Below are 9,839 nucleotides of genomic sequence, written 5' to 3' on the forward strand. Positions count from 1 at the left end.
ATAGAAGTTGATCAACTTACAATTAGAGAAAGAATAAATTCAGATAACTCACATCGACAACTAGTAACAGCCAGCACAAAATAATCCTCATATGTAAAAATATGCGTGAAGATAGGAGCGATGTTGCGGCTTTCCGCCTTCCATTTCCTAGATCCTAGATAATGGAAACAATCTAATGGTAAAAAAAAAATGTAAATAGAAACTCTCAATGAATTAATTTAACGAATTTCCTGAGTAAAAAACCAGATTTTAATTTGTCATAAAATACTCTCCGAACAACAACATGTAACAGTGTAACATTAAGAAACCTGAAATTCATTAAGATTAAACTATCGTATATAATTTAAAATATAATTCCAGATCAACGTTCTCGTCCGAACAAAATTCCAGTTGCTCGCGCATGGAATTTAATCTCTTTCGAGTAACCTTAAATTAATAGAACTATGCGATTCTACAAAATGATTCGCAATTGCACCATTCTGCGCACAATAAATTAAATAACCGTGAAACTGAAACTAAAACCAGTTTGTCTGCTATGATATGTATAGGTCACGTACGAAAATTCATTTCTAGCTACCAAGAAATTTCAAATAAATTAAAAGCGCGTACTTAAAAGCCTAACTGTACTCAAATTTAAGTAATCACGTCGGGTTACACGGATGATCGATTTGCGAGCTACGTTTGCCTCGGGAATTTCGACGACTCCGGTCGGACATTAATACGCAAAGCTAAAACGCGTTAATTTTTATATAATTATTATATTATACAAAATATATTATGACTGTATCACTCGAAAGTTTATGTAATTTTCAGCGATACGAGAATTCATTTCGACACATTTACAATTTTCATAACGCGCGCTGCGAAAGAATCTCGCGGTATTTTTTTAAGTTTAATTAAGAATCCGACCAATTCTTTTTAGATTAGACCGGTTGCTCCTGGCTCCCTGAATACTCCGGTTTTGAATCAGGCTCACGAATTTGTAATGGAAAACGGCGAACACGGTGCGGGAAATACAAACAGATAATAAACTTTGTTAACGGGTCAACAACGCTTACGTACAACTACGCTCCAATCGATCGCGATTGGTTTTGGTAAAAAAAACTCCACTCCATTTGCTTCACGCAACAACTCACGGAACTTGTAACAACGCGCGCAAGTATACAGAGGAGGTTCCTATACTCGCGCAAAGGTATCAACACGGCGGCGTCCGTGTCCAATCGTTTCTGCAGTCTACACGTTCCTCGTACGTAGGCTTGTGCTACGATACTACGACTAGAACCGAATTGCAATCATTGAGTCAGTCGGTGTCGTTCACGGAGGAGCGCGCGACGACGGGAAGTGTCGTCGACGACGACGACGACGACAACGACGACGACGGCGGCGGCGGCGGCGGTGGAGGCGGGGCTACAAACTCGTCTTCCTCAGCTCCCTCCTCGGCGAGGAGAAAGTTCTCGTGCACCTCTTCCTCTCGCGCTGGCTCCGGTAACGCCAGCACGTCCTGGCCGTGCTGCTTCAGATGGTCCTTGAGGGCGAACGCCCGGCCGTACGACGCGCCGCACACGTAGCAGCTGAACTTGAGATTATTGTCCTTCTTGTGGGTCTGGATGTGCGAGCGGACCGCGTAGAGAGACGCGAACGGCCGCGAGCACTCGGTGCACCGGAACGGCTTCGTGTGGCTGTTCTTATGACCGGCCAGCTGCACCCGCGTCTTGAACGTCTTCGGGCAGTACGGGCACGTGTAGGCGCGCTCCTCGCCGTGCGTCAGCAGATGATGATTGTAAACGGAGGACGCCTTGAAGCGCTTGCCGCAATGCTGACAGGCGTACGGCCGCACGCCCGTGTGCGTACGCATGTGAAGAGTCAGGCAGTAGGAGACGCGAAAGGTCTTGCCGCAAACCTGCCGACAGAGATAAAAGTTGCAATGAAGAGCATCCACGTGAGACCGCAGCACATTGGAAGCACTTTGGCCTGCCAAGGGCTGCGTTGCAACGAAAGAGGATGCAACGCAGCACTAGACTATCAAACTCAAATGACTGGTATTTGTAATTTTCTTTTCGTTATTCAAATTTGCCACGGATCTTGTAAGATTTCCCGTGGCTCTTGTTGCAATGTAAATAATTAAATAGATTTTTATTTCCCCCTTTATCCCTTCTTTCAAAAGGTACATAGTAAAACTAGCTCTTAAAAAGATTGTCAGCTGCGCATTTGTGTGGTCACTTCATTGACCTTAGCAAAACTCGACCACACAACTTGTCCGCCTACCTCGCAGGCGTGCGGCTTCTCCCCCGTGTGAATTCGTTCGTGTTTGACCTTCTCGTGCGGCCTGGTAAACCTGCGTCCGCAATGCTGGCACTGATAGGGCTTCTGGCTGTCCCCTGGATCTGCCGTTGTCACCGCTGTAGTCGTTGTCGTAGTCGCCGTTGTTAGCGCCGTTGTCGAGGTCACTGCGATCGAGGCCGTCGAAGTCGGCCTCACCGTCGGCATCGCTGCTGGCGTCGTCGTCGCCTCCGCGACGGACGAGGCCAAAGTCAGCGGAATAGGCGACTGCGGAGGCGCCAGTTCGACGTGCACCGCCGCGTGCATCGCCAGGCTGTCCGCGGAATCGAACTTCCGGTTGCATACGGTGCACGTCACCGAGTCTCCCGTGTGCAGCGTCATGTGCGCGTCCTTGTACGACTCGGATAGCGTTTTGCCTGCGGAGCATTAATTCACGTTAAGAAAAGAGAGATAAAGCGATGGTCTTGATAGTCTGTTATTATCTCACAAGAGCGCATTTGTCAATTGTCCATCGTATCGTTGCTCGGAGATAAAATTTTACATGTGATTTGAATCATTGAATTCATTCTCATACTTTCACATAATTACAGGAAAGTTCTCTATTATCGGAGATCGGAGTCTAATGCGAGACAAGTAGGTTCTTAATGTCCAAATTCAATAACAAGTCTTTTTTCGCAACGATCACACGATCTAATAATAAATTTTCTACCAAGCAGATTTCACTCCAAAGGCAATAAATTCATGGAGTAACCAACAGATGATGCCTGTTAATTTAGTAAAAACTCCGCTATCTCATAAGAGGGGACTTTCCTCTGCTATTGTATTAATTTATTGTGACCCTCCAACCTTGTAATTTCAACTTGTCCCACTATTTAAAACAGGCAGACACTCTAGAGTTTCGTAACTCTCTATGTATTTTGTCCTATACTTGATTATCGACTTATTGTTAGTAACAAATTGTGGCCCTCGAATCTGTATATAATTTCAACTTTTCTCACTATTTTAAAACAGCAGATGTCACTCGTCCTGTACACCTTTGTTATTGACTTCGTAGTCAAATTTATAACAATACGTCGCCATTCTTATACTGTGAGTCGAGTTAATATCTCACTCGAAGTAGGATTTATTACCGCATTCGGGGCAGGTGAAAGTTGCGTTAGGGGTGCCCTCGGGTGCGTCGACGTGTCTGGCTCTCACCGGCGCGTGCATCCTCGAGTGCAGCCGTAAGCTTTTGTGGGAGCAGAACTCGGTGCCGCATGTAGCGCAGACGAACGTCTTCTGGTTCGGATCGACCTCGCCGTCGTGCACCTTCGCGTGGAGCTGCAGGGCTTTCGGGGTTGCGAAGCTCTGGTCGCAGTGCTCGCAACGATTGCTACCGCGCAGGCAGGCGTGCACGCGGAAGTTGCCCAGCTTGGAGAACTGCTGCAGGCACTGATTGCACTTGTACATTCGCATCGACGAGGCCAGGCGTTTCTCTCGCACCTGCGACATTGCATGCATTAGGGAGACGTTTGATTCTTACGCGCGCGCGGAATGTTTCGTCCGCTAAAGGCCTGCGTCCACGACGTTAGAACTTGGACCAAGTCCTAGCATGGTGGACACAGGCCTCAAGAAGCTCGCCTTAAAAGTCACACCTTGACACCCTCCACGTTCGAGAAGAACTTCTCGATCATCGGAGCCTTCGCCGATTGCGACGCCGTGACCTGAATCGGAGTGCGGTCCCAGAATCTCTCGATTTGCACCACTTTCTTGGTGTAGAGCCTACCCTCGCTGTCCACGCATTCCTCCGTGCGCAGCGTGTTCATCGTCGACCGCTGGCGCGCGCTCGCCACGTTCTCCGAGTTCTCGGACAACACCGACACTGGACTCGTCGTCGCCAGGTCGTTCAACTGTTCCGCCATCTCCAGCAAAACCTCCTGACCGTCGTGGAACTGCTTGATGTGCTCCAGGACGGAGTTGAAGCTCATCTCGCAACTGGTGCAACTGTACACAGCGTCAGACTCGAGCTGCAGCGACAGAGGTGAGAGAGAAATGGTAAAAAGGAATAACTTTGCGGTAACATTCGCCAAATACACAGAAGGAACAAATCGACTCATCTCTTTCGCGAGGTCGTATCTCGATTTTACACAATTTCCCGGTTTAAGCGCTCATTCTAAACCGAGCGTCTAAGCAGAAAAATAAAAAAACTGCGTAGAATCGAGCTTGCGAAAGAGATCGGTCGAAATACAATTCTCCCAGATGTAGCAGGATTTCCGCTGTACCTCGCACAGCTCGCGCTTGACGCGCAGAAGCCCAGCCTCGTCGATCTCCCCCTCGTTCACGCGCTCCACGTCGATCAGGGTGGCCTCACCGTCCTGGAGCTCGCCGCTCTCCGGCAACACGGCGATCACGTTCCTCTCCATCAGCGCCGTCTTGCGGTCCGCGCTCGCTATGGGGATCGCCACTAATCCCTGCGACGGCTGCGGTCTCTTCAGCGCCCCGCCACCGTCGCCGGCGAGTCCTTCGGACATCTTGAAATCCAGAGAATTTTCATCTGGTTGCGTTTCTTCCGTGTCCATCTTTTCTACGACTTTAATCTCTCCTGATGTTTTTCCGTTAGAAACCACAGAGTCAGACCCACGGGGAAATCTTGCGCAAGGGGAGAAAGGGGGGGAAAAAAAGACAGCGATTCTACAAACCATTCTCGTCCAGCTGTATCGCCTGCGAGTCGCCCATTATGACGATGCCGTTGCTGCCCATGGTCGCGAGGAAGCCCCGGTTGATCTGCTGCGCCTTGACATCCTGAAATGGACAGTCCACAATTAGACTCCCCGGCGGGAGAACCAGACAATTTGAAACCGTTCATATACGGGGCGTCAGATAATTTTGAAAGACCGGAAATTGGCAAAGGCGCATACGTTAATATGCAATGTTGTCTTTTTAGTGGTTAACCAAGCTGGCAACTTTTGCCGCAAGCAGACAAAACAATCCCCCAGCGGCAGAGTACGCTTCCACCTCTGGAAATTGTATCGAGCGTCAAATTTATTAGGCGATTAGTTTCAAACGTGGATAGCTGTAAATACAAGTCTACCACAAATGTCAACGATTAATCAATTTGAATTGTGCTCTGGGCCAGAAAAACGTCCAATAATAGCTCAGAGAGAGATGCAAAGTGATTTTGTTGCTCGAGTGCTCGACCGCGCGTTGCAAAAAACAGCCAAGATACATCATCAGCACTTCAAGGGGAAGTCCTGATCACACGCCGTGTATTCACCAAACTGTGCTCTTATCACTCATTTTGATCCATGCGGCACGGCCTCGCTGACTAGCACTTCCAATCATACCAAGGCCCGGTTTTTCAGTTTCTGGTTAACTGTTAACCAAAAGCAGGGTTGGGAAAGTTACTTTATAAAAGTAACCAGTTACAGTTACAGTTTTTTCGCTAACAATGTAACTAGTTACAGTTACAAGTTACCAATTCTGAAAAGTAACGCGTTACAGTTACTCGAAAAGTAAGGAATCGTTACTTTGCAGTTACTCCCTTGCGATAAAAATAAAAAATATCGAATCTGCATTTGAATTGTAAAGCGGCGATAAAGGCGTCTATGCGCAAACGCAAGGCCTAATGCGATCTGTGGAGGTTGAGAAAATATATAAATTAGTTACTAGTTATCGAAAAAAATGTAACTGAAGTAACCTGTTACTTCCCAACCCTGACCAAAAGTTAGTCTACTCACCATTTTTTTCCATGTTATTATCTAAGAAGAGACAAAGAATGGACTAACAATTAACCAGAAAATAAAAAGCCAAGTGGATTGCTTCGTAGAACGAACATTTCTTCAATTTCTTTCGTCTCCATTCACTTGTTGCCCAAAAAATTGGAAGAGCAATATTTCCAGGAACTCCCTTAACAATTGCATTCGTCAAGACTTCGAGCTCTTTTTGTCTCGAGCGATATTTGAAATAGCCTGGAATTAAGTGCGCGAGAAGCCTGCGATCGGACGCCCTGCAATGCAAGCCTCAACGAAGCTGTTGCCCCTTTCGCCTCACCATCAGCAGATCCATCTTAAGCTCAGTCTCCTTCCCGCCTTTCCTCAGCCTGTCCGTGAGCACCTCGGGCTTCATCTTGTACCTGAGATCGTGCTCGCACATGTCCAGGTGCTGAATGAGCGCCGCGACCGAGTCGGAGCGCTGCGAGCAACCGGGGCAATAGAGATTGTCCGTCAGGCTGAGCAAGTGGTACTTGAGGGACTGGGGATTATTGAAGGTCTCGCCGCAGCACATGGGGCAGGTGAGGTTGAGCGAGCCCATAACTGGAGCCGTCGGGCCGCCCCGGCACCGCCCGCGTTCTGCAATCCGGTCGACGCGGCGATTTAACCTAAGCGCGGGACGGTGGTGCGCCCGCGGGAACGTCTCTCATCTCGCCCGGCGAGTATCCGGCAAAATCCCGTACGTGTCCGGCCGGGCAGTCCTTCCGTTCCCCCGCGCAGCGGTCGACAACACCGCGCGGCCCCGGTCACCGCGACAACGGATCCATCGGCGGCGCACTTCAGCGCAAACAAATGCCGCGCACAACAATCGTGAAGTTGGGAATTTAATAAGTGAACCTCGAAGTCGGCCATTACAACGTCGGCCGCGCACGTCACTGCCGTAGAGGCTGGCGCTCGCCGCGCCCTCTGCACGGTGTGTTGACGATCGGTTTAAAAGGTCTGCTCCGAGCGGCTCTGCACTTGCCGCACGCGAAACGGCGCGGGTGTACGTTGGCGGTTGGACGTGTTGGAGAGAAAAGGGCAGGCGCGCGAAAGTTCAGCTGCGAGAAACAAAATAGACGCCAACACGGCGCGCCGGACGACGCTCGTTTTAAATGGACGTCCCTAGCAATCTCTCTCCTTCGGCCAGACGGAGAGATCATTCGACGTGTAATTCGGTGTCGTGGTTTTTATTTAAAGTTCTTTTTTTTAATACTTAGGCGCCTCTAACTAAAATAAAGTTATTCAAGTTGAGGAAAAAGTATGATAAATTTTTCGAAAACTATGAATTTTAAGAAACAAATGTTTGAGACAAAAGTTATATGGCGAGACGGAGAGATTATTCGACGTATAATTCGGTGTCGTAGTTTTTATTTAAAATCCTTTTTTTTAATACTTAGGCGCCTCTGACTAAAATAAAGTTATACAGGTTGAGGAAAGAGTATGAAAACCCCTAAATTTTTCGAAAACTATGAATTTTAAGAAACAAATGTTTGAGACAAAAGTTATACGGTTTCAAGGGAGACATAAGATGGTGTCATTAATTTGATCTTGAATAGTTGCTTGAAGGTCACGTGAAGGTCACCTTGAATTTTTTAAACGGAAACCTTCACTTCTTATTACATCATCTTTTTCTATTAATTAATTGGACCAACTTTTGTTGGAAACATTTTTTTATCTGTCTAATAATTTTCGAGATATTCGAAGAAAACTTGGTAACTTTTTCAATAATCATCATACGATATCTCGATATAACTGTTTATCGTGAGGAAAAATGATGCAGGACTTTTTGACTTGATTTGGTGTCAAGAACATGCTGTTGCAATAGCACTTCAATTTTTATAAACATTTACGTATATTGTACATAAAAACTCCAAGGTGTGTATCACAAATGTTTACTTTTTCCGCACCCTGTATAAAGTATGATAAAATTCAAAGACGTATAATCTAGCGAGGCAAATTAGGCGATAAGAGCAGTTTATGGAAACCAATCGACGAGTTTAAATATAAACCGATCCGCACGGTGACCAGGCAGTTTTATTATCATCAAATAAACTTACGCTTTAGCTTAAACGTCTGTAAAAACCAAAGAAGAAACGTACGAGACCTCGATGTCGGTTAACATTGATATTCTTCATCGCGAAAATTAAGCAGACGAATTGCACTTTATCCTCACTAATTTTGACTTCGAGAAAGTATCGCAATTCGCAATTGAAGTAACCTTGCAGTGATACCAAAAGTAATTTTAATTTCAGCAAACTCTCGGAATTCCCTCTGCTAGTATTTACATTTATATATTATTTTTATATATTTCCTCTCTCTATTTACAAGTTTACAAAATCTCGGTGGCTAAATAATTCGGCAATCAGTCCCCGCCCCCCGCGCCTAATCGACATGCTCGTGCTGCGCGTTACTCTCGAGCCAGGTGTTCTGAATGAGCTCGACGAATTGCTGCCACCATCTGCTGCGCGACGTGAAGTACAGCACGCAAGCGACTATGAAGATCCACGATAGCACCAGGCAATAGTCCATCTCGTTGGAGGGCGTGCTCGACACCGGCCCAGTGAAATCCGCCGACGTGACGTACAGCGAGCCGTTCGGCTGCAGGTTCGTCAGATGAGACATAAACTTGGCGAATGACTCCAGGGTGTAGATCGTGTCGTTGAACTTGGCGACAGGCTTGCCGTTGTGGACCAGCATCAGTGTCGGCACCCCGACTATTCCGTACTGAGCATTGAAGCTGAAAGTCGTGTATTTTCATAAGGTCTGTGTCCACGGTGCTAGAACTCGGACCAAGTTCTAGCATCGATGGCGATATCGTAGACGCAGGCCCTTACATACTTTGAATAGCAGGAAGGGGCGAAGAGAAATTCACAAGATTTCTTCCCACATCTCCTTTGCACTCTTACCTTTGATGTTTTATAGCATCAATGGCGACGGCTTTGATGTGGGGAAACGACCGAGGTATCGCGTTGAAATGCGGCGCAGCTTGGCTGCTGAATACGCACCACCTGGCGTAGAATAACACGAAAACGCACGTTCCCGGTAGCTGTTTGCCATCTTTATCATTTCTCGAGCGATTCGAGGGGCCAGGCTCCAAGGTCAATAGCTCCATGAGCCTTGTCGTATTGACAATCTGCAACAATGACAAATGTACAAGGAAGCTGTTATTTGGTTCGACGCAGCGTGCTACTGGTTTAGACATTCGTAGCACCTCAACAGGGCCGTGAATCTTCTCCGACGAGCAATTCACTTTAGTGGTATTAGTCGAGACAGTATCCGTGACATTTACTGCTGCATTGGCGTTCACTTTCGCAGGCTCATTCTTTTCGTCTGTATGAACCTGCTTACTTCCTTCCTCATCGAAGGCATCCACGGGTACTGTTTGCGTTGCGGGATCTTCCGTAGTCTCCTCGCTGCTTGTGATACTAACTAAAACTTGCAGATAACACTTCGTGTTAATCTCAAAAATGGTTCGAAGTAAAATGTAAAAAGTGTATGCAAACTTTTCAATTATTTCTTACCCAAAATTAAAATAGGTATAACAAAGCTTATTCTCAACCAGCTCATCTTTGGTATGTGGCATTAAATTACTCGTACTGCAAGCAAATTGGCAACCCTGCGAGGTCCACGGAACATGCAACAATACGTTTGGCTTCGTAGATCCGTCAGACAGCCTGGAACTTCAATATGTATTATACAAGGTGAAGAAAAAGTATGGACACCCTGAAAAATCTCAAAAAATATAAGTTTAAGACAAAAATGTTTCGGACAAAAGTTGTTCAAGATAATGGGGGTCATCTGTGTAACTAGCTTTAACCTTGAGACTAC

At 46.7% G+C, this 9,839-nt stretch overlaps 2 protein-coding genes across 12 annotated transcripts in view; both read right to left on the bottom strand.

Annotated features, from left to right (window-relative positions):
* Positions 1–213: 213 nt before the first annotated feature.
* On the bottom strand, positions 214–7,528 carry LOC105558723 (zinc finger protein 91). 3 transcript variants are annotated; one of them, XM_012006568.1, is made up of 7 exons: positions 6,310–7,528; positions 4,959–5,061; positions 4,542–4,849; positions 3,915–4,286; positions 3,411–3,762; positions 2,266–2,696; positions 214–1,900 (listed from the first exon to the last, which is right to left on the bottom strand). In XM_012006568.1, the coding sequence occupies exons 1-7, from the start codon at positions 6,568–6,570 to the stop codon at positions 1,301–1,303; spliced, it is 2,427 nt and encodes an 808-aa protein (XP_011861958.1). In that variant the 5' UTR covers positions 6,571–7,528; the 3' UTR covers positions 214–1,300. The 3 variants fall into 3 exon arrangements, with proteins under 3 accessions (XP_011861958.1, XP_011861957.1, XP_011861960.1); XM_012006567.1 differs by having other exon boundaries at positions 4,542–4,861; XM_012006570.1 differs by lacking the exon at positions 6,310–7,528 and having other exon boundaries at positions 4,542–4,790; positions 4,959–5,040.
* Positions 7,529–7,827: 299 nt separating this feature from the next.
* LOC105558725 (thioredoxin domain-containing protein 15) overlaps positions 7,828–9,839 on the bottom strand; it is a 4,238-nt gene continuing 2,226 nt past the window's right edge. For 4 of the 9 annotated variants that reach the window (XM_012006578.1, XM_012006574.1, XM_012006575.1 and 1 more), the window contains 4 exons: positions 9,533–9,691; positions 9,223–9,446; positions 8,918–9,144; positions 7,828–8,748 (listed from right to left, as the gene is read on the bottom strand). In XM_012006578.1, coding sequence (XP_011861968.1) covers positions 8,394–8,748; positions 8,918–9,144; positions 9,223–9,446; positions 9,533–9,578 — 852 coding nt within the window. In that variant the 5' untranslated portion in view covers positions 9,579–9,691 and the 3' untranslated portion in view covers positions 7,828–8,393. The remainder of the gene's footprint in view (positions 8,749–8,917; positions 9,145–9,222; positions 9,447–9,532; positions 9,692–9,839) is intronic. The other 5 variants (XM_012006580.1, XM_012006576.1, XM_012006579.1 and 2 more) reach the window with 3 other exon arrangements.

This window comes from Vollenhovia emeryi, unplaced genomic scaffold, assembly GCF_000949405.1.
Source record: "Vollenhovia emeryi isolate VEMERY1.0 unplaced genomic scaffold, V.emery_V1.0 DF939317.1, whole genome shotgun sequence".
NCBI classification, from domain to species: domain Eukaryota; kingdom Metazoa; phylum Arthropoda; class Insecta; order Hymenoptera; family Formicidae; genus Vollenhovia; species Vollenhovia emeryi.

Excerpts from the sequence above, each read along its gene's own strand:
- LOC105558723 (XM_012006567.1), bottom strand. The coding sequence starts at position 6,570 with ATGGGCTCGCTCAACCTCACCTGCCCCATGTGCTGCGGCGAGACCTTC. Across the intron at positions 4,287-4,541 it reads TCAAGCGCGAGCTGTGCGAG|CTCGAGTCTGACGCTGTGTA; the intron begins GTACAGCGGAAA and ends CTGTCGCTGCAG. Across the intron at positions 2,697-3,410 it reads TTTCACCTGCCCCGAATGCG|GCAAAACGCTATCCGAGTCG; the intron begins GTAATAAATCCT and ends AATGCTCCGCAG.